Source organism: Aquarana catesbeiana, linkage group LG03 (genome assembly GCF_042186555.1).
Source record: "Aquarana catesbeiana isolate 2022-GZ linkage group LG03, ASM4218655v1, whole genome shotgun sequence".
Taxonomy (NCBI): Eukaryota; Metazoa; Chordata; class Amphibia; order Anura; family Ranidae; genus Aquarana; species Aquarana catesbeiana.
The window spans coordinates 12,635,459-12,659,891 of record NC_133326.1 but is presented as its reverse complement, the minus strand read 5'-3'; the positions used below and the strand labels follow the sequence as shown (position 1 = coordinate 12,659,891).

At 44.1% G+C, this 24,433-nt stretch overlaps 1 protein-coding gene across 1 annotated transcript in view; it reads left to right on the top strand.

Annotated features, from left to right (window-relative positions):
• MAP2K5 (mitogen-activated protein kinase kinase 5) overlaps positions 1 to 24,433 on the top strand; it is a 252,191-nt gene that overhangs the window by 187,009 nt on the left and 40,749 nt on the right. The window contains exon 17 of the mRNA XM_073618284.1: positions 5,800 to 5,829. Within this exon, the coding sequence (XP_073474385.1) occupies positions 5,800 to 5,829 (30 nt within the window). The remainder of the gene's footprint in view (positions 1 to 5,799; positions 5,830 to 24,433) is intronic.

Below are 24,433 nucleotides of genomic sequence, written 5' to 3'. Positions count from 1 at the left end.
ATGCGTTCCAGCGTTGTTCCAGAAGTCCACTGACTATCTTGCTTCCTCTCTTCTCCCTCTCCTGTCACAGCTGCGGGCCAGCTCTCCCTCCCTATAGAGGCGAAGGACTCTACAGGATGCCTATTATGCTGACTGATATGCTCATTTGATCTAAATTGTAGGTGTTTTGAACCGCTTTTTACGAATAAATACTCCTTAATATTGCACTTAGAAGCACCTTCTGTTTTTCCTTTTGCATACATTGCATGAGCCACTTTACAAGTCATTGCTTCCACATTTGTTCTTCCTCCAGTCCCCTTACAAATGGAAGTGGAACTAAACTCTGATTCAAAATGAATTATTTTTAATCCTTATGCTGCTAGCATTAGTAAATAGTTAGGAAGGGATATTATATTTACTTATTTTATAATTTTTTCTTACATTTCTTCAGTTGCTTCCTGGTTTCTGGCCTAGGCAAAATGTAATCCTACATCCCAGGAGTCTTCAGCTGAGCAACCCCTCGTGCCTGCATGCCTGGGCTAAGAGCAGATGGGTTCCGGGGAGTAAATGTTATATAAACCATCTGCCCTTACTCAAGAGGGCCGCAGTTAAAAATGCTAGGGGGGGTGTTTTTTTTTTCAAAGTGATTTCTCAACAAAATAAAGCATGAAGACATGGATATATATATTTTTTGGAGGGGGGGGTTGTTTTTTAGGGTTAAAATGTATTAAATAGCGTTTTCAGTTTGTGGTGCTCAGATACAGTTTAGTTCTGTTTTAATACTCATTTGATATTTGATAGTAAAAATATGTGTGAAATCAACCAGTGCTAGAACCCAGTCTAAGGAATATTTTTTTCTTCTCTGGCCTGAAAAAGCACTTTGGTAAGGAACATACAAGCTACAGTCTGTAGGTTTATATAGACCACTCAAGTGTCAATGGGCCATATGTGGCCCCTGGGCTTCAATTTGGGCACCAGGAAACTAGGGCTTAGGTTTCTTAAAGATTTTAAATGTGTTGTTTGTATATTACCTGGAGTTTGTCACATTACTGCACTTTTCTGTCCCTTTATCCCAGGGTTTCTCAACCAGGGTTCCTTGAAACCTTAGGGTTCCTCCAGAAGTTGCTAGGGGTTCCTTGAATTGTGGCTATGTGACCTCTCATATGATGGTGCCTTCATAATTCCAGGGCTAACATCACTTGATATCTTCAGGGGCATGATGCCAATGATCTCTTTTGCTAACTGAAAGGGGGGCCTTCTTCCCATTGACCCCTGATGAATTGGTTTTAGCAGGGGTTCCCCAAGGCCTGAAAATAATTTCAAGGGTTCCTCTAGAGCAAGGTTTCTCAACAAGGGTTCCATGGAAGCCTAGAGCTCCTACGGAGGTTGCTAGGGGTTCCTTGGGCAATGAGCAATTTCCCCCTCTCAGGTAAGTTCCCACAGACACCAATGATCTTTTTAGCCATCTGTAAGGGGGAGGGGGGTTCGTCCCAATGACCACAAGTGTAAGGAGCATTCTTCCTATTGACCATCACACTAATGTATCGGTAGTTGTAGATATAGTAATTCTTAGCAGCGATTCCCTGAGGCCATAAAGTTATTACAAGGGTTCCTCTGTGTTTGAAAGGTTAAGAAAGGCTGATCTAAATAGAGTAGATATCTGTGGTGCCTTTCTAACTCTTTGTGGTTATACTGGTAAGAAAAGTCCCCAAATTACCAAAAAATGACATCCTTCTACATTTCCCATAGGCGTCTAAATAGAGTAGATATCTGTGGTACCTTTCTAACTCTTTGTGGTTTTACTGGTCAGAGAAGTCCCCATAGAGTAGATGTCTATGGGACCTTTCTAAATCTTTGTGGTTATACTGGTAAGAAATGTCCCCATAGAGTAGATATCTAGGGTACCTTTCTAAGTCTTTGTGGTTATACTGGTAAGAAAAGTCCCCATATAGTAGATATTTATGGTACCTTTTCTAGGTCTTTGTGGTTATACTGGTAAGAAAAGTCTCCATAAAGTACATATCTAGGGTACCTTTCTAAGTCTTTGTGTTTACACTGGTAAGAAAAGTCCCCCTAGAGTAGACCTCTAGGGTAATTTTCTAACTTTTCGGTTACACCGGTAGGAAAATTCCCTTTAGAGTAAATGTCCATGGTACCTTTCTGAGTCTTTGTGGTTATACTGGTAAGAAAAGTCCCCCTAGAGTAGATATCTAGGGTACCTTCTAACTCTTTTCAGTTATAGCGGTAAGAAGATTCCCTGTAGAGTAAATGTCTATAGTAATTTTTGGGCTGCTCTATCCAGTCTCCACCACATCTTGCACCCTTTCAGTGCTCACCCACCATTTTTGACACTCTTTCTATGTCATGCCATCTCAGTAATGTGACAAGTTCATGATTTTGATAGTCTTTACCTGCACTGTGTCCTACATCCTGTCCTGACCTGTTGTCACTCGTCGCAGGCTATGCCACTGCTGCAGATCAGGGCAGTATTTCCTTCATCAGTCTGATTCTGGTGGCCCTCCACAGGGGTCACAGCCTCTGCTCGCTGCCAGCTAATAGTGTTATACATTAAACATAGAGCTTCTGAAGCCCCCTCTCGTCTCATGCTTTTGTTCTAAACCCCCAGACGCTCTCTGCGGTTTGCAGCTTGTACACATCAGATTACATTCATTTGTAATTCCTTCACTTGGTCTCTCGCCCTCATTCACAGTTACTGTACTCCTGCCCCCCTGCAATCGCTCACCCAGTGAACTGTTTCAGGGCCCATTTGAGTTACCTGCCCTGCACGTGTCGTTGGTTAACCCCCTAGCTTCCCAAGGGCTCGGCTTTGCCTGAAGAACACGATGTTCATTTGTATTATACACAAAGCAAAGGTTCCCTGATATCACATCTCCGGCCTTCATAGACGCATACCAGCTAAACCCAACTATTCTACACGGCTTCGTTTTTGTCTTCGGTGTGAACCGCTAACCTCTTGAAAGCTTCCCCATCTACCATCCGGGTCTGTGGCTGTTCAGCTTCAAGCATTTAAACCAGTAGAGTTAATTAAGAAAATTCCGCGCAGTTCATAAGCAAATTACTTTTTTTCCCTCCTCTTGCTTTGCCCAGTTATAAACCGCCGCTCCTGGCTGATTGCTGGATGACCCTCGCTAACACACACAGGCAGTGTTAAGAAAGGCCATAAAGGCTTCATTAAATCTGAAGCACATTTCATACTCTGCGATGTCTGTAGGCTGTGTCTGGAGAACGTTGTACCAGATTCTCATTTTCTGATTCCTCAGCACTTACAGCTTCAAAAATTAGTAATTAAGAAGAAGTTAAACTGGTGGAAATCGGAGGCTATCAATTCATGTGGATCCATCATACGGAGTATCAATTCCGTGCTACCGATATATGGAACTTTTTTTTTTTATCAACCAGTGTATTTGTAACAAAATATGAATAAATAAAAATCAAATTGAAAGTGTATATCTGTATTGGTGAAATAAAGTAATATAAAAATAATATAAAATGGCTGCAAACAGTAAAATTGTGTTCCCACAAGCTGCATGTAAATAGGATTCAATATAATGCTGCTGCCGACTTTGAAGCCTGCCCAACTTCATCGCGGTTTGCATACGACTTCTTTAACCACTTCCCACTTCAAAATCATCAATTTTTTTTTCTAGAAAATTACTCAGAACCCCCAAACATTATGAATGTTTTTTTTTGTTTTTTTTAGCAGAGATCCTGGGGACTAAAATGGCGGTCGTTGCAACTTTTTATGTCACACGGTATTTGCGCAGCGATTTTTTCAAACGCTTTTTTTTGGGGGGGGGGGGTGGACCGTTTCATGAATTAAAAATATACTAAACAGTAAAGTTAGCCCAATTTTTTTGTATAATGTGAAAGATGTTGTTACGCCAAGTAAATGGATACCCAACATGTCACGCTTTAAAAGTACACTCGTGGAATGGTGCCAAACTTTGGTGCTTAAAAATCTCCATATGCGACGCTTTAATTTTTTTTACAGGTTACATGTTTAGAGTTACAGAGGAGGTCTTGAGCTAGAATTGTTGCTTTTGCTCTAACCCACGCGGCCATATCTCACATGTGTGATTTGAATGCCGTTTACATGTGTGGGCACAACTTGCGTATGCTTTCACTTCTGTGCTTTTTTTATTCTTTATTTTACTTTTTTTTTACACTTTCTCTTTAAAAATATTTTTTTTTATCACTTTTATTCCTATTGCAAGGAATGTAAACATCCCTTGTAATAGGATTGCGTGACAGGTCCTCTTTATGGAGAGATGTGGGGTCAATAAGATCCCACATCTCTACACCAGGCTAGAAAGGCTGAGATAAAAAAATAAATAAACTCTCTCTGGCTTTCCAGCCACGTCCTTGGCATTGTTTACTGCTGCCGGCCCGGACGCGACATCATAACGTTACGCCCGGGCCTCCGAGGGTCATAGAGATGACTGGAGACCATCTGGAAATCTCTGGGGACATCTGGGCCTCCGAGGGTCATAGAGATGACTGGGGACCATCTTTATGCTCAACTTCCAGCGGCGACCGATTTGTTCTCCGATCGCAGGGGAGAGCCGAGAGAAGCACTGGAGGGCGACAGGAGGGGGGGGGGGTGTTCTGTCACCTCCCGTCGTCGCCTGTAAGAACGATCAAGAGGCTGAACTGCCACTATGATTGTTCTTCCGGTGCACAGAATCGCTGGCTGAAAAAGATGGTATCTGGATGATGCCTGTAGCTGCAGGCATCATTCAGATATCCCGACTCAAAGTCCAGGAACTTATATGACCGCCTATGAGCGGGAAGTGGTTAACAGAAGTCAATGCAAGTCGTGATGAAGTCGTCCCAAAAGTAGTGCAGGAACCTCTTTCTAAGTCGAAGTGACTTGAGTCGCACCAATTAGAAAGGTTCTATTGCTGTTAATGGGGCACGACTTTGTCGTATGGCAAGTCGCGGCAGTGTGCACCGTGTACTTTATACCTGGGAATGATGAAAAAATAATGCTGGAGTACTGTACAGGTGTGGTGGACTTTAAAGGCACACTAAGTTAAAATTGAAAAGTATTGAGAGTATTATAGTAAAAAATTATTTAATCATAATTAAACATAGTTTCTAAAATATGCGTATGAATATAGAATGTATAAACAGTTCATAACATTGTCACCATATTCTGAAAAGACACATATGAAATCCTCTTGCATCCAACACGTTTCGGAGTACAGTTTTCTCCTTCTTCAGGGGTGTATGAAGAGGAAAATATATCTATAACATAGTTGAAAAACAGGAAATGTCTGACAATTTAAAATTGCAATGAAAATAACGGTTGTGAAAATAATTAACACAGTACACTTACATATGTTTTTTGGTGACTAGGGTGAATTCAACATTACATCAAATTACATTTAAAAACAGGAAAGATGCATATATCAGTAAGAACTGTGTTTGTTGACTCTCTACTTCAATAGCATAGGCATCAGAAGAAGTATTTTAGGCCTATATGGTGTTTCAAATCACCCAGGGAACCGACTCCCCGCTCCCTCCACATCCCACAAGGGGGGGAGTGGCCAGGAGGACTCGCTGGGGCCGGAAGTGGAGGGATCCTGCAATAAAAGGCATAAATCATTCTGGGGTATAATACTAGTCAGGGACAAAAAGGTATATTGGTGTAGTTGTCTGTCAACTGCAACAGTATTATTTTTTCTATATAACCTGTGACATTATCATGATGTAGCTAAATTCCCCTTAAACAATGAAAAGCTTTTTCTGTTCCAATGTCTTGTCGTAACACCTTGTTTGTTCCTTTTTTATTTTTAGTTGGCTCTTGGAAGATTCCCATATCCACAGGTAAGATGTATGAAGGTTTTCACACCTCTTTGTTCATGACATAATGGTATATATTTAGTGTTTGTTTCAAAGTATATGTAAAAACCTCACCTTGTAAAAAAAAAAAAAAAAAAAAAAAAAAAAAAACCATTCAGTTCCAAATAGTAATGAAAGACAAAACATTTGTGTATACATATTAAAAAAAATATAAATACCTTTTTTTTAAATAAGTGATCACATTCTCACATTCCCTCTGTTCTCAGCTGCATTAGGACCTGGAGGGGGAGAAACTTGAGCATACTGATCATCCCAGTGAAAGGCTGTGCGTGTGTGCGGAGGGTGGGGGGGTGTTGTCAGCACAAGTCTGATCTTTGGTTGATCCAGAGAACTGACCACAGGGTGCTCCCCTGTCTGGTGTGGTCAGTTTTTAATAGGAAAGCAGAGGGACTGGCGGGATCACCAGAGATTTCACACAAAGGAAGAAATACAAAGAGAACAGGATTTTTTTTCATACAAGTACATGGTACAGCAAGCACATATCAGGAATATAAAATGTTGGGTTGACATATTCTTTAAAGCGGAGCTCCTGTACACTTACCTGTCCTGGAATCCAGCGATTTCAGCACCCCAGCCAATGTTTCCTTCAGCCGTTGGGTGCTGCCGCCGCCATTCGTGGAAAAGGGAACTGGCAGTGAAGCCTTTCGGCTTCACAGCCGGTTCCCTACTGTGCATGCACTGTGCTTCCTGAATGGCCCGGCGGCGGGGGGAAGGAGGAGGGCCACGGCGAGATCTCTCGGAAGGGACGACGGGTACCTGTCAAAAACGGGTACCTGCTCCCCCCCCACCCCCCGAAAGGTGCCAAATGTGGCATTGGAGGGGAGGAAGAGGCAGATAAAGCGGTGCTTCCCCTTTTGAACAAGCTGGAGTATTTTGGTGCCCCAGGGCCCCTAGTGTTGCGTACAGCTGTGTCAGAAACCATGAAATCAGACCGAGACAGAAGTACAGTTAAATCACACTTGTTTAATAATAAAAGTAAAAAGAACAAACTTAGTCAAAACATAGGCAAAGTTCAGTAACCGGAATGGATAGTCAGCCAAGCCAGAAGTCAGGGATCAATGTAGTGGAACAGCAAGCAGGATCCTGAGCCAGAAGGGAAGTCGGCAAAACCAGTCTTTAAACAGGAACACAGGAGATGTTTCTTGTGATGTTGACCAAGGCGAAGGCAAAGATCCTCTGGACTGGACAGCTTAAGTAGGCAGGACAGAAGAGCAGGATATCATCAACAGCTGAGTAACTGTGGAGAGATAGGAGCTGGCAATTAGCCAACATCTGAGCGGCCAGCTCAGAGAAGGAAGGGCTGAGCCCAGCCCTCACAAGCTGCCTATAGATAGTGATATGGTTGTTGTGTAACGCAGTGGCAGGTCCCAGGAAGCAGACTTGGGTCCCCCACCAGCTATCCTGGCTAGTCCCTCCTGACGAGTACAACCACAGAAAGAAGCTTGAGTGTCCACTCATGGAGCGCAGCTTGGCCCTACCCCCACTCTCTCATTGGCTCAGTAGCTGTGATTGACAGTAGCGGGAGATAATGGCTACCGCTGCTGGCTCAGCCAATGAGGAAGGAGAGACCTGGGAGAGCCGAGGCTCCCGTGCACATTGCTGGATCGGTATGAGACTCAAGTAAGTATTAGGGAGGGCTTGGGGTGTTGCTGAACATAGAAGGTTTTTTTACCTTCATGTGTACAATGCATGAAGGTAAAAAACCTTGAGCCTTTACAACCACTTAAAAAATTAAAAAAAAACTCTTAATTGTAATGGCCCTGAATGTGAACTTCTAAAAACGCCATTGTCTTCTCTGGTTTTGAGCCCCACTGTATATTTCAAAAGTGAGGGGGGTTGACACAAAGTAGTGGCCAGAAGCACAGCTGATTTAGGCACCCATGGCTCACGTAAAAAAAAGGCTGATTCGTTTGTAAATTTTAGAGGGATGTACATTTGATTTTGCTGTAACTAAAAAATAAAGCCCTTTTAGTGTCTTCTTAATTGATCTTTTGCCTTGTCGTGAGAACAAATCTACATGGTGAAGAAGTGGTTAAAGCCTTGGCACTGGCCCCTTGTGAACTTGCACCTGCCTGTCCTCCGTCTCTGGTCCACATGCAGCACCAGGCAAAGACTGGACACTGTTTGTGTTGCCAAGAATTGGGTTCCCTGGGAAAATCTCATGCTGTTGGTGAAAGAAGGCCGTGTCTGCTCCATGCCTCAGGCTCTGCTTAGTTATTTATAGGAGGGAAAAGGCAGATTTCCTCAGGCAGCTATTAACAAACTATTATAATGCAAATACAAGGATATCACCCTGGAACACGGCTAGAAACCATCTTGACTTCTGCTGTGGACTTGTAAGCACAATTACAGGGTATTGCGGAGTTTTGTTTCAGGAAACAATGATCTCCTACCACACTGCAGTGAGCGTGGGGGAAACAGTTGATGATTAATCTATATTTCCCTGAACAATATTTTAAGTTTTTGGATATTGGTTTATATATTTTTAGTACAACTGTATCTAGTTGTCTATCATTTACAGTGGTGGAGCAGCATCTGTATGAAATTGACCTCAAGGTACCAGCTTTTATTTTCCTACCTGGCCTACCAAAAAAAAAAAATTTTGATTCTCTTAAAAGTTATATGAACAAATAATTTTTTACCAATATGCCGTAGAAAATTTAACAAATTAAACTAGATTGGATGCCGTGGGAAAAATACTCCAATTGTCTTTGTACTAATTTTCATAAATGAGACCCGTTTGAAGAGGAACATCATTGGCCACCCCCTGAGACACATTTAAAGAGGAACTTCATTGGTCAAACCCGAAACCCATTTCAAGAGGAATTTCACTGGCCACCCTCTGAGACCCATTTAAAGAGGAAATTCTTCTGCCACCCCCTGAGGCATGTTGAAAGAGGAAATTCACTGGTCAACCCCCGAAACCCATTTAAAGAGGAAATTCACCGGTCAACCCCGAAACCCATATAAAGAGGAACTTCACTGGTCAAACCCGAAACCCATTTAAAGAGGAACTTCACTGGTCAAACCCGAAACCCATTTAGGGAGGAAATTCTTCAACCACCCCCCGAGACATATTGAAAGCGGAAATTCACTGGTCAACCCTGAAACCCATGTAAAGAGGAATTTCACTGACCACCCCCTGAGACTTATTTAAAAAGGAACTTCTCCAGCCGCCCCCCCCAGACTCTTTTAAAGAGGAGTTCATCAGCGACCCTTGAAGACCCATTTAAAGCGGAACTTCACCAGCCACCTCCCCCCAAGACCCATGTAAAGAGGAATTACACTGGCCAACCCCAAGACCCATTTTAAGAAAAACTTCACCGGCCAACCCCCAAGACTCATTTAAAGAGGAACTTTACCAGCCACCTCCTCCACCCAAGATCCATTTAAAGAGAAATTTCACTGGCCACCCCCTGAGTCCCATTTAAAGAGGAATTTCACTGGCCAACCCCGAGACCCATTTAAAGAAGAACTTCCCTAGCCAACCCCCAAGACTCATTTAAAGAGGAACTTCACTGGTCAAACCCCAAACCCATTTAGCGAGGAAATTCTTCGGCCACCCCCTGGGACACATTGAAAGCGGAAATTCACTGGTCAACCCTGAAACCCGTTTAAAGAGGAATTTCACTGGCCACCCCCTGAGACTTATTTAAAGAGGAACTTCTCCAGCCACCCCCCCCCCCCCCCCACTCATTTAAAGAGGAGTTCATCAGCCACCCTTCAAAACCCATTTAAAGTGGAAATTCACCAGCCACCTCCCCCCAAGACCCATGTAAAGAGGAATTACACTGGCCAACCCCAAGACCCATTTTAAGAAAAACTTCACCGGCCAACCCCCAAGACTCATTTAAAGAGGAACTTTACCAGCCACCTCCTCCACCCAAGATCCATTTAAAGAGAAATTTCACTGGCCACCCCCTGAGTCCCATTTAAAGAGGAACTTTACAGGCCAACCCCTCAGAGCCATTTAAGAAGGAACTGCACTGGCCACCTCCTCTTCCCCCTCTGTGGGGTTAATTTTGATCTTAATCTTCCTCACTTTGTACTCATTTAAAGACGAACTTCATCAACTACCCCCCTCCCCCCCCCCCCGACCCATTTAAAGAGGAACTTAACCAGCCTCTCCCTGAGTACCATTTAAGAAGGGACTTATTTAAAGTAGAACTAGAGGCAAAACTTTTTTTTGGATAGCATGAGGGAGGGTTATAACCCCTGTCATTTTTTTTTCCAGCATCTGTGTCACATTGTGGAGATTTCCCTTCATTTTCTGTTTCATAGCCAAAAAGGAAGTGAGAAGAAATCCCTGCAAATTAGAGACATTCCTTGGGGACCAAGAACTAGTTCCCCCCCATTGGAAGATTTCCCGTCTACTACTTTTCTGGGGACAGCTCAAAGTTTGGGATTTTCTTTTACTTTCAGTTTTAATGATAGTGTTAAACAGGACAAATAGAAAGGGTGAATCTCCCTAATGGGGGTCAGAGACAGCAATACAAACTGACAGGGGTTCTAATCCTTCTGCATGCTACCCAAAATTTAAAAAAAGTTTTGTCTTTTATACTTTTATAAAGTTTTGTTAGTTATACTTTAAGAAGGAACTACACTGGCCACCCTTCCTCTTCTGTGGTGTGAATGTGGATCTCCCTAACTTTGTACTAATTTTCATAAATAAGATCCATTTAAAGAGGAAGTTCCATTGGCCATACACTGAGCCCCTTTTTAAAGAGAAAATTCACTGGCCACCCCTGAGACCTTTTTAGAAAGGAACTTCACTGGCCAACCCCATAGGAACTTCACTGGCCACCTCCTGAGACCCATTTATAGAGGAACTTTACAGGCCAACCTGAGACCAACTTAAAGAGGAACTTCACCAACCAACCCCCGAGACATATTTAAAGAGGAGCTTCACTGGCTGCCCTCAAGACCCATTTAAAGGAATCAACTTCTCCTGCCACCCCCAAGACCTTTTTGAAGAGGAACTTCACATAAAATGAAAGAAATCAACTGCCCCTTCCTTGAGCTTTTGGAAGGGACTGGTTAATTCAGTAATTCCAATTTATAAGGCCACTTATTTCAACAAAGGGTTTCCCCCCAAAATTTGATAACATATGGCACTATTGGTTGTCTGTGGTTTCCACCAATGTTTGAGGAACCACCGAGGGCCCTTTCCACATAAATGGGACCTCTATCTTGCTTACCTTGTTACGTGCTGAGCCCAGAATTATCTCTGGAGTTCTTGGTGGGGATTTACTGCACACTATGGGTGGGGGGAAAAGTGTGTGAAGCTTCGCTTTAACCTGCATACTCTGTGTTGTAGTGATGTTTCTGCTGTTATATCTCGCTATAATGACACTTGAAAGTGGGTGGGATATAATAGGTGGCAGGTGAATATGTTGTCGCTGAAGTTGATGCGTTGAAAGCAGAAAAAATGGACAAGCCTATGGATTTGAGCAACAAGGGCCAAATTGTAATGGCTAGATGACTGAATCAGAGCAACTCCAAAACTGCAGCTCTTGTAGGATGTTTCTTGTCTGCAGTGGTTAGGACCGACTAAAAGTGGTCCAAGGAAGGAAAACTGGTGAACCAGCGTCAGGGTTATGGGAGGCCAAGGCTCACTGATGGGGGTGGGGAGGGAAGGCTCATTGATGGAGGGGGTTCTGCCCTGTGAAGTGGTATGATGCAATCGAAAAGGTACTGTAGCTCAAATTGCTGAAAAAGTGAATGCTGGTCCTGATAGAAAGCTATCGGAACACACAGAGCATCACAGTTTGTTGTGTATGGGGCTGCGTAGCCGCAGACTGGTCAGGGTGCCCATGCTGACCCATGTCCACAGCAAAAAGTGCCTACAATGGACACGTGAACATCAGAACTGGACCACAATGCAATGGAAGAAGGTGGCCTGGTCTGATGAATTTTTGAGGAACACAGCGATGAGTTTGAGGTGTTGGCTTGGCCTCAATTCTCCAGATCTCAATCCGCATCTGTGGGATGTGCTGGAAAAACAGGTCCGATCCATGGAGGCCCCACAGGACTTAAAGAATCTGCTACTGATGGCTTGGTGCAAGATTCCACCCCATACCTTCAGAGGTCCAGAAGAGTCCATGCCTTGACAGGCTATGGTGGGTGGACATAATGTTATGGCTGATTGGTTTACAGTCGGGATATTATGTGCAATAGGCTAAAACAGAGTTTTCAGTGGCGGACCGTCGTCCGGACCGAGCAACAGTCCTGTCCAGACCGCCGCTATGCCACTTATCAGCCTGGGTGTTCACTCTATCTCTGGTCTCCCACCCAGCCACCGATATCATCCTCACAGCTTGCAGGTTGGGAGGTGCCGCATATTGGAACAGAGGGCCGGATTCGGCAATCGCCCGCTTGTTATTGCAATAATTGAGCAGCTCTCTCCCGATATGCAGCACCTCCCACCTCCACCCACTATTGATTGAGCTGTAGAGTGGGCTTCTCTCACACCTTATATCCAACACCGGTAGTGATGACGAGGTGTGAGGACATTGAGTGGCACGAGGACCGGTGTAATGGGCAGGGCCAGCTGGTGTTTGCAGGAAGCAGATGACCGAAGATCAAATAACCACTCATTACAACCAAGGTATGCAAAATACCATCTCTGAACATACAACATATCGAACATTGAATCAAATGGGCTACAGTGGCAGAAGACCACACCGGGTGCCACTTCTGTCAGCTAATAACAGGAAACTGAGGCTACAATTTCCACAGGCTCACCTAAATTGGACAATAGAAGATTGGAAAAATGTTGCCTGGTCTGATGAGTCTGGATTTCAGCTTGGACATTCAGATGGTGGGGTCAGAATTTGGCGCATGGATCCATCGGGCCTTGTGTCACCGGTTCTGGCTGGTGGTGGTGGTGTAATGGTGTGGGGGGGATATTTTCTTGGCACACTTTGGGCCCCTTAGTACCAATTGAGCATGGTTTAAACACTACAGCCTACCTGAGTATTGTTGCTGACCATGTCCATCCCTTTATGACTACAGTGTCCCCATCTTCTGATGGCTCCTTCCAGCTCCAATCATCTCACCACTGGACAATGAGGTCCCTGTACTCCAATGGCCTCCACACTCACCACATCTCATCCAATAGAGCACCTTTGCGATGTGGTGGAATGGGAGAGATTGGCATCCTGGATGTGCAGCCGACAAATCTGCAGGAACTGCGTGATGCTATCATGTCACTATGGAGCAAAAACTCTGAGGAGCGTTTCCAACACCTTGTTGTATCTATGCCACCAAGAATGAAGGCAAAAGGGGGGTCCAACCCGCTACTATCAAGGTGTACCTAATAAAGGGGGTCGAACCCGGTACTAGCAAGGAGGACCTAATAAAGGGGGTCGAACCCGGTACTAGCAAGGAGGACCTAATAAAGGGGGTCCAACCCGGTACTAGCAAGGAGGACCTAATAAAGGGGGTCCAACCCGGTACAAGCAAGGAGGACCTAATAAAGGGGGTCCAACCTGCTACTAGCAAGGAGGACCTAATAAAGTGGCCCATGAGTGTATATATACACTGTATATACAATGTTATCCCTTTATACCCAGTGACTCTAATTTTAATAATCATGTTTCACAAATGTAAATATAGGAGCTTAAAAACCAGATTTAACTCCTATAGTGTATATTTCTCAATTACTGCATTACAAGCACCTCCATTGCAATGCCCATGACCCGTTTGCACTGCAGTTTCAGCCCTTCTGCTTGCCTAGAAGTTTTACTAAATCATTTTATACTTCAGTATGAAGGAGCGGTTATATGCGGTCAGTTATATATAGTTGTACCGTATGGCTGTGCAGACTATGCCACGAGACTATTCTTATTTAAAGAACATCAGGAAGTGTTATTTTTTTTTTAAAGAATAGGAGAGGCACTCGGAGCCCAGCCATGGAAATCGTCCAGTAAATGAAATGAATATACCCCAGAGAGGAGCTGATCAGATATGTGAGTGGATATTGCCTGTTACAGCCGAGCTGCCTGTGTTTTCACACCCCATTAATTCATTACTTCTATCCTTTCATCTCCAAATTTCATTTTTCGTTTTTTTTTTTTCCATTTTTTTCCCCTATCCCCCCTTTTTCAAAGGGAATCGGTAGCTCCCCTCCTCCTCCCACCTGCCCCCTGCTGCTGCCTCAGTCTTCTCTGCGCTGTTAATTTTCCCGACTCCATATGGAGTAACAGAGCTTTCACCTGCAGGCTGATTGAGACGCTGCTGCACATCCCCGGGCCAGAGCTGGGAGATCGGGTTCCCAGTGCCCAAGTGTGCCAGGCGCACCGCCATGGCAGAGTACAAATAACAAATTGGATGCATCTAGAAGACTCCTGTAAAGTGTATTTATTGAGCACCTTGCTTCCAAACACTCTTTGTTGGGTGATCCGGGCATCGGCAATAACCGGGCTCACATCCTGGCGGCAGTAGATGCATTGGTGGTGTTATTAATTGGATGGAAACATGGATGTTCAGTGTAAGAGGACAGACAATCTTAGAGAAGCATTGCCTGGCGGGAGGGGGGGGGGGGGGGGGCAGACTGGCATGCAAGGTGCAAGTTTCCAAATGTAAACTTTTATTTAACTGTTCTTTACTCTTTTTTTTTTTTTGTCTAGTTTTTGTTATACCATCAGTTTTATAAGCTCAAGTAAAGGGCAAACTGAGTTTTGGGAAAGGGACCAAAATATTAGAATGGTGGTATCCTCCTAAACTTCCCCTTTAGGGCACCATCCCATCAATCTAAACCAGTGGTCTCCAAATTGCTGGCTGAATGTGGCACCTTTGCTAGCCTTTATCTAGCCCTTGGGGCACCATTCCACTCAGTGACATCAATTGATGCCAATTATGGGACACTATTCCTCCCACTGATACCAATGATGGGGCACTATTCCTCCCGCTGACACCAATGATAGGGCACTATTCCTCCCACCGATACCAATGATGGGACACTATTCCTCCCACCGATATCAATGATGGGACACTATTCCTCCCGCTGACACCAATGATGGGGCACTATTCCTCCCACTGACACCAATGATGGGGCACTATTCCTCCCACTGACACCAATGATGGAGCACTATTCCTCCCGCTGACACCAATGATGGAGCACTATTCCTCCCGCTGACACCAATGATGGGACACTATTCCTCCCACTGACACCAATGATGGAGCACTATTCCTCCCACTGACTCCAATGATGGGGCACTATTCCTCCCACTGACACCAATGATGGTGCACTATTCCTCCCACTGACACCAATGATGGGGCACTATTCCTCCCACTGACACCAATGATGGGGCACTATTCCTCCCACTGACACCAATGATGGGGCATTATTACTCCCACTGACAAACACATATATATTTTAGCAGAAATCCTAGGGAATAAAATGGTGGTCATTGCAACTTTTTATGTCACACGGTATTTGCACAACAATTTTTCAAACACGTTTTTTTTTTTGGAAATTGTTTCATGAATAATTAAAAAAAAAAAAAAACAGTAAAGTTAGCCCAATTTTTTGTGTATAATGTGAAAGATGATGTTACGCCGAGTACATAGATACCTAACATGTCACACTTTACACATTGGTGTCGGTGGGAGGAATAGTACCCCATCATTGGCATCAGTGGGAGGAATAGTCCGCAGTTTGGAGACCCCTGGGTTAAGCCAAATCTCCCAAACTTTTTCTAATCCAACCCTGGTTCTTTTCTAAACTAAACCCTTAAGATCCATTAACATTCTGTATATGTGTTGTGGTAACAGCTATTACCACAGCACTGCAATTCAGAGCACCACAATTCCAAGATTTGCCAAAAAATAGTACTGGTGATTTTTTTTTTCATGGGTTGAGGTGCGTTGATAACCAGCATTCCTCACACTGTAGTACCACATTGATAATTAACATCACACCTCTTAAATAAATGACAGCCTTAATGCAGCATAAATTAGGATACAAAGTAGTCTGAATGGACCATAAACATAAGCTTAAAGTAGAACGTTACCATTTTAGGTAGAGCAGGGAAGGGTTATAACCCCTGTCAGGTTTCTCTTTTTTTTCTTTTTTTTTTTTTTTGTATCTACGTTCCATTGGGGAGATTTCCCTTTTACTTGCTGTTCCATAGCCAAAACGGGAAGTGAGAGGAAATCCCTCCAAAAGTGAGGGAATCCTTGATGGTCACCAGAACTAATGTCCTCATTGGAGGATTTCTCCTCTATTCCTGTTCTTGGGACAACCCAAAATTTGGCATTTTCTTTCACTTTCGGTGATCACAGTAAACAGGACAGGAATCTTCCTAAAGGGGTACAGTCAGCAATACAAACGGGACAGGTTTTTTTTAATACCGCTACACTTCATAACTAATAAAAAGTTTTGCCTTTTAGTTATACTTTAATACTTTAGCCTTAAACATAATAAAAATAAACTTCAAGCTCTAAACCTAATTTATAAATTTAATCTTAATGTATAAGCTTCACCAAAACCGGCTGCCAAAGCCGTTTTTTGCATACATGTTTAAAAAAAATCATTTTCAGCCTGAAGATTACACAAAGTCCCAAAAAGTATATTTTCTGAAGGGAGACACCCTAGAGAATAAAATAGTGCTAGTGCTAATTTTTTACGTCACACGTTATTACTGCAGAGGTATAGGCAACCCAAAATTTCAGTAAAAAACACACTAAAGTGAATTTCAGGGCATTAAACTACCCACATTTTTGGTAAAATATAAAAGATGAGGTTGCACCGAGTAAATAGATATCCAACATGTCCAACCTTAATTTTTTTTTTTTTTCATTACATAGGGGACATAGAGTCCCCTATGTGATGATTTTTAGCTGACAGGTTCTCTTTAATGAGACAGGCAGGGTCTAAAAGATCCTACACGTCTCCCCTGTGCTCTACTTCTACGCATTGCAAAACATCCTTTCCCGGCTAAGCGTGCCGGTGCCACCGAGAGCTTGACCCGGAAGGGGACGTCAGAGACGTCCCTTTCTGGGTCACACAACGAAGGGCAGGAGAGTGGACGTGTGTCCGCTCCTCTTCTTCCCCTCCAACCGCCGGCATCCGCCATGGAGCTCCCGGGCCCATCGATGGGCAAGCAGAGCCCGGAAAGCATGGCGGGGGACGGGGCGCAGGTACCCGGGGGTCTGTGCGAGTGATCGTGCTGCAGACCCCCAAATTGTGTGTGATACCCCCCGCTGTTAGGTCCCTATGACGTAGGGACCTGGCAGCAAAATGGTTAAAGAGCCCCCAGCTACATAGTTATCACATTCACCTGGACCTGTTCTGTAATGTTGAAGACGTTTCGCAGCCTGTCCAAGCCGTATGTTCAGTTATGAGTGTCAGGAACATACCCCAGTGTTATTATTCACACAGGTAGTTCCCTTAGCCAGTCACCATGGAATGTGTCAAGGCAGATGTTGATTGTCCAAGAACAGGCTTTTTTTTTATTCTTTATACAGTATCTCACAAAAGTGAGTACACCCCTCACATTTTTGTAAATATTTTCTTCTATCTTTTCTTGTAACAACACTGAAGAAATGACACTTTGCTACAATGTAAAGTAGTGAGTGTACAGCTTGTATAACAGTGTAAATTTGCTGTCCCCAATTTGGGCCCAAAGTGTCAATATTTTGTGTGGCAGTGGCGGAATTACCGGGGTCGCAACAGTTGCAGTTGCGACAGGGCCCGGCATTCCGCCACTGTGGGGGGGGGCCCAGTGGGGTTGCTCTTCACACACGCTCTGAGCAGAGATCGTGTGTCATATAACAATAGCACAGAGAGACACCGGCAGCGGCATTAATGTTCTATTTGTCGGTCCTCTCTGGCACGGATGAGAGAGGACACACAGCTGATCTCACGGCTCCCCCTTCTCCCCCCTCCCCTCTCCTGTGTGCTCCGCAGGAAATATCACACACGATCTCTGCTCAGAGCCATGCTGTCCGGCACTGATGGGATCTAATAGCATTCACTGTGATGGGCACTGATAGCATTCACTGATGGGCACTGATAGAAGGCACTGATGGGCACTGATGAGCACTGATAGAAGGCACTGATGAGCACTGATAGAAGGCACTGACTGATGAGCACTAATAGAAGGCACTGATGGGCACTGATGAGCACTGATAGAAGGTACTGATGAGCACTGATAGAAGGCACTGATAGAAGGCACTGACTGATGAGCACTGATAGAAGGCACTGACTGATGAGCACTGATAGAAGGTACTGATGAGCACTGATAGAAGGCACTGATGAGCACTGATAGAAGGCACTGATAGAAGGCACTGATAGAAAGCACTGATGAGCACTGATAGACGGCACTGATAGAAGGCACTGATAGAAAGCACTGATGAGCACTGATAGACGGCACTGATAGAAGGCACTGATGGGCACTGATGAGCACTGATAGAGGGCACTGATGAGCACTGATAGAGGGCACTGATGAGCACTGATAGAGGGCACTGATGAGCACTGATAGAGGGCACTGATGAGCACTGATAGAAGGCACTGATGAGCACTGATAGAGGGCACTGATGAGCACTGATAGAGGGCACTGATGAGCACTGATAGAGGGCACTGATGAGCACTGATAGAAGGCACTGATAGAAGGCACTGATGGGCAGCACTGATGGGCACTGATAGATGGCACTGATGATTGGGGCACTGATTATCAGTGTATACAATTTACTGACATTCTTGACAGTTAACGGCAGTCCTTTCCTCACACAGACACAGCGTGTGAGGAAAGGGCTGTGGATAACCAGCAAGTCTGTTTACATGTGATCAGCTGATCAAATGGTAAAGGGCCGATGTGATTGCGCTGGATGCACGTACCAGGGGTCATGCAGGAAGCACGGTTTTGGGAGGATGTCCATGGACACTCTCCCAAAATTGGAAGCCCGGGGCTCGGATGGAAGAGGGGCCCATCATGGTTTCTTGCACCGGGGCCCTGAAGGTTCTAGTTACGCCTCTGTTGTGTGGTCACCATTATTTTCCAGCACTGCCTTAACCCTCTTGGGCATGGAGGTCACCAGAGCTTCACAGGTTGCCACTGGAGTCCTCTTCCACTCCTCCATAACGACATCACGGAGCTGGTGGATGTTAGAGACCTTGCGCTCCTCCACCTTCCATTTGAGGATGCCCCACAGATGCTCAATAGGGTTTAGGTCTGGAGACATGTTTGGCCAGTCCATCACCTTTGCCCTTAGCTTCTTTAGCAAGGCAGTGGTCATCTTGGAGGTATGTTTGGGGTCATTATCATGTTGGAATATTGCCCTGCGGCCCAGTCTCTGAAGGGAAGGGGATCATGCTCTGCTTCAGTATGTCACAGTACATGTTGGTATTCATGGTTCCCTCAATGAACTGTAGCTCCCCAGTGCCGGCAGCACTCATGCAGCCCCAGACCATGACACTCCCACCACCATGCTTGACTGTAGGCAAGACACACTTGTCTTTGTCCTCCTCACCTGGTTGCCCCCACACACGATTGACACCATCTGAACCAAATAAGTTTATCTTGGTCTCATCAGACCACAGGACATGGTTCCAGTAATTCATGTCCTTAGTCTGCTTGTCTTCAGCAAACTGTTTGCAGGCTTTCTTGTGCATCATCTTTAGAAGAGGCTTCCTTCTGGGACGACAGCCATGCAGACCAATTTGATGCAGTGTGCGGCGTATGGTCTGAGCACTGACAGGCTGACCCCCCACCCCTTCGACCTCTGCAGCAATGCTGGCAGCACTCATACGTCTATTTCCCAAAGACAACCTCTGGATATAACGCTGAGCACGTGACCTCAACTTCTTTGGTGGACCATGGCGAGGCCTGTTCTGAGTGGAACCTGTCCTGTTATACCGCTGTATGGTCTTGGCCACCGTGCTGCAGCTCAGTTTCAGGGTCTTGGCAATCTTCTTATAGCCTAGGCCATCTTTATGTAGAGCAACAATTCTTTTTTTTAAGATCTTCAGAGAGTTCTTTGCCATGAAGTGCCATGTGAACTTCCAGTGATCAGTATGAAAGAGTGAGAGCGATAACACAAAATTTAACACACCTGCTCCCCATTCACATCTGAGACCTTGTAACACTAAGGAGTCACATGACACCGGGGAGGATAAATGGCTAATTAGGCCCAATTTGGACATTTTCACTTAGGGGTATACTCACTTTTGTTGCCAGCGGTGTAGACATTAATGGCTGTGTGATGTTATTTTGGGGGGACAGCAAATTTACACTGTTATACAAGCTGTACACTCACTACTTTACATTGTAGCAAAGTGTCATTTCTTCAGTGTTGTCACATGAAAAGATAGAAGAAAATATTTACAAAAATGTGAGGGGTGTACTTTTGTGAGATACTGTATATGGAAAATGACATTGCCACGTCTCCAAGAGATTACAGAATCAGAAATGTGTTCATACAGCAGTATTCAACATAGTGCAAGAAACCGAAAGATGTGAACATATCGCATCTGTACATCAAGATTACACAAATGCAGAAAACTGGAATATTTGTAACCATTCTAAGTAGTATGCTGCATAACATCTCGGCAAGTGCCGTTCCCGTAATTCTCTTAAGTTTTTCAAAAGATGGAGGCAGATACTTTTAGAGAATGGAACAAAAGGGGAAGGGGTGACAGGGAAATCAGGGATCAAGGAGAGAAGAAAAGGGAAAGGCACCTGAACGTAGAAAGGAAAGCCGAATCCCCTTCCTCACCTGACCACCGACTAGAGGTCCCAGGTGGCAAGACAAAGAACTAGGGGCAGGAAATTACCACTGTGAAGCCAGAGTTGACTGGTCATTATAGAAAAAGTAAGGGGTCCAAATCTTCCAATATTGCTCACTCTGTTCCCTCATTGACAGAGGAAGGTCCTCCATTTCCTGAATTTTTGTGATTCTAGAGAACCAGTGAGATTTATTCGGGGGGGAGGTTCTACTCATCCAAAGTGTTGGGATACAAGACTTTGTAGCTATTAGGAGATGTTTCAACAGTGAGTTTTTGGACCTTTTGTTAGATAAAGGTGTGTCATGGAGCAGATATGTCATCGGATTCTTCTCAAGAGACACACCCGTTAGAACTTCAACCGTATGTTCAACTATGCCCCAAAAATCATTCAGCTTTGGACATTCCCAATAAATATGAAGTAGGGTACCCTCAGACTCCTGACAGCACCAACAGATTTGATATGTCTGAGGGAGCATATGATGTAGAACTTCTGGGGTTCGATACATCTCGTGAGGAGTTTAAAGCCCCCCTCTTTATACCTACTGACTTTTGAGGTCTTGTGAGTAAAGAGTAGAATTCTATCTTTTTGAGCTTGGGGAAAAAAAGTAATTTGTAGGTTTTTTTTTTTCCACTGTTGGAGGAGAGGCAGATCCTGTGGGGCACTCACCGCTATCAGCGACAAGAACAGGCTTGGAGGTGTGACGTTCTGAAACCACTGTGGTCTAGTTATGGAATCCCATCGCTTGGTGTCAGGAAGTCTGCATAGATGTCAATCCTTCAATTTACATTGACGATCTGCCAGCACAGAGAGTAATTGGACTAATATCTCACTGATAATGCTAACATTTCCCCAAACCTTCTAATGCTTTAGTTCAAACCTTTGGTGTCCAAATCTTAGGCTGTTGTCCTGAATAATACTAATCCAATAAAAATTGGGCTGTAAAGTAACCGTAACCACTTGCAGACCACCTATCTGGGAAAATACATAATTACTTTGACATTTAATACTGGGGTTATGGCTGCAGCTAGATGCCATAACCCTGGTATTAAAATTTATCAGGCGCCGGTCTTCCTGTTAAAGGTGAGCAGCGGATTCACCACTGGATCACTTCAGAAGGGACGGAAGGGGCAAACCCACCGCTTTTCGGTTGTTTCCAGGCTTGCCTGGATGATCGGTAGACCCGGGAACCGGTCCAGCACTGGCGGTGGTTGGTCACAGAGATGAGCAAAGGAAAGATGGCCTCCCCTCATCTCTATGGCCTTGGAGGACCGGAGCAGTGTAATGACGTAACTTCCAGTTCCGGCATGCTGTTTTGTTATCGCAAGGGATGTTTACATTTCTTGCGATAGCAATAAAAGTGACAAAAAGAAACCAAAAAATGAAAGGCACAGTGTAAAAATAAAAAAATGTAATGAAATAAATAATAATAAAATAATTTTTTAAAGAGCCCTTGTCCCTCTCTGAGGCAATACTTCCAGTGCACACGTTCCTGCACCAACGGCTGTATCTTGGATTGGGTGCTGAAATGACCAATGGCTGGAACCGGCTGCAATCATGGGAAAGAAGTGTCACCAGCACGCCAGGATCTCCAAAAAAACTGGGTCCAAAACTTTAATCGCATAGTATCAAAAATTTAAACTTTAGGCATGTGAAGAAGGGGTCCTGCGTGGCTCAGAAACATCGCTTTTAATTTTTGATACTATGTGTTTAAAGTTTTGGAGCCAGTTTTTTGGAAATCCTGGTGTGCTGGTGACACTTCTTTCCCGTCCCCCTGTGCTCGCGCGCAGGGGCGAACGCATACCAGGGACGTGCAGTTAGGGGAGGCCATGAACCTTAAAAAATAATATAGCAACAATAAAACAATCAAGCTTCAAGGGTCGTAGCTCGGCGGCCTGGGGTCACAGAGACCCCAAATTTGGGGGATAGGTAGCTGACGTCCTACCTCACCACTGGTTCCTGGAGATACGGGCCTCCTTGCGCAGCCTGTCAGAAGCTACATACAGAGCGGCCAATATAAATACAAGCTGGTACACACTGTTTGCAGCAGACTGAGAGTATGCGCTCACAGTGCCTCTCCTCACTTCTTGTCAGAGGCACTGAGCTCAATGGACAGCTTGGAGTCTTGGACCAATGGTAAAGTACCAGAGGTCCAAGCTGTCCAATAAAAGTGCTGCAGTGGAGGCACGCCTCTTACTGCAGTGTCATAGAAGGGGGCATGTGTCTAAAAGACAAATACTCCCTTCCAGCCCAGCCCTCTTAAAAGAGAAGTAAGGTATTTTTTTCAAAATGAATTGCACTGCTGTGATCCATAGGAGAAGTCCAACCAAACGAGCTTTGGCTGGACTTCTCCTTTAACTAGAAGGAAAAAACATGGATTTATGAGTATAAGATTTACCCACAATCCCATGTTTTTCGCACACAGTTAAGAGGGAGAATAAGAATCTGCTGCTGCTGAAAAGACACAAAATCATATATTTATATGCTAGAAAATGCATTGGTGGTTCAGTGGTAGAATTCTCGCCTGCCATATATTTATAATCTATATGTTATAACATAATAATGTATTACTTATCTATTTACTGTGAAATTACTGGTTGGAAGTTATAACTTCAAACTTCAGTAATTTGTCCGTTAAGCCGCCTGCTTGAGTACAGTTTTTGAAAATATAGTAAATTACCTTAAAAATAATATATACCGGTAATAATTATTTGTATATTACTTATGGTAATTAACACCTTGCCACCCCAGGCCAATTCTGACACTTCTCTCCTACATGTAAAAATCATAATTTTTATGCTGGAAAATACACAGAACCCCCAAACATATATATTGTTTTAGCATACACCCTGGGGAATAAAACGGCGGTCATTGCAACTTTTTATGTCACGCGGTATTTGCACAGCAATTTTTCAAATGCGTTAAAAAAAGAAACTTTCATGAAAAAAAAAAAACACTAAAGTTAGCCTGATTTTTTTTTTTTTTGTATAATGTGAAAGATGTTGTTACGCCAAGTGAATAGATACCAGTACCTAACATACCACACTTCAAAAATTGTGCATACTTGTGGAATGGCGCCAAACTTCAGTACTTAAAAATCTCCATATTTTGACGCTTTAAATTTTTTTACAGGTTACCAGTTTAGCGTTACAGAGGGAGTCTAGTGCTGGAATTATTGCTCTCGCTCTAACGATCGCGGCATATGTAACCTGTGTGTATCCGGCTCTGATACTAGCCAGTGCCTCACCAGCCACTCACCACACATCTCTGACGCATACGTAGGTCACGCCCACATATGTAAATGTATTTTTCCTCACCACACATGTGAGGTATCGCCACGAACGTCAGAGCGAAAGCAATAATTCTAGCACTAGACCTCCTCTGCAACTCCAAACTGGTAACTTTTATACATTTTTAAAACTTCGCCTATGGAGATTTTTAAGTACTGACGTTTGGCGCCATTCCATAAGGATGCGCAATTTTAACCACTTCAGCTCTAGAAGGTTATACCCACTCCCTGACCACGCCATATTTTACGATACGACACTGCTTTGCTTTAAATGACAAATTGACAAATCGTTTTGCTTTAAATGACAATTGCGCGATCGTGCCACGCTGTACCCAAATAAAATGTACCGTATTTGCAGGCGTATAAGATGACCTTTTATGCTTAAAATAATCCCCCAAAAATCGGGGGTCATCTTATACGCCGGTATAAAAGTCCGTCCAATGGATGTCAGCCCGCTGGATGTGCTTCGGTTACATACAGTATACCGCGCTGAGCCAATCACAGCGAGCGATGTATTCTATTAATGAATACAAAGCCTGCTAAGATTGGA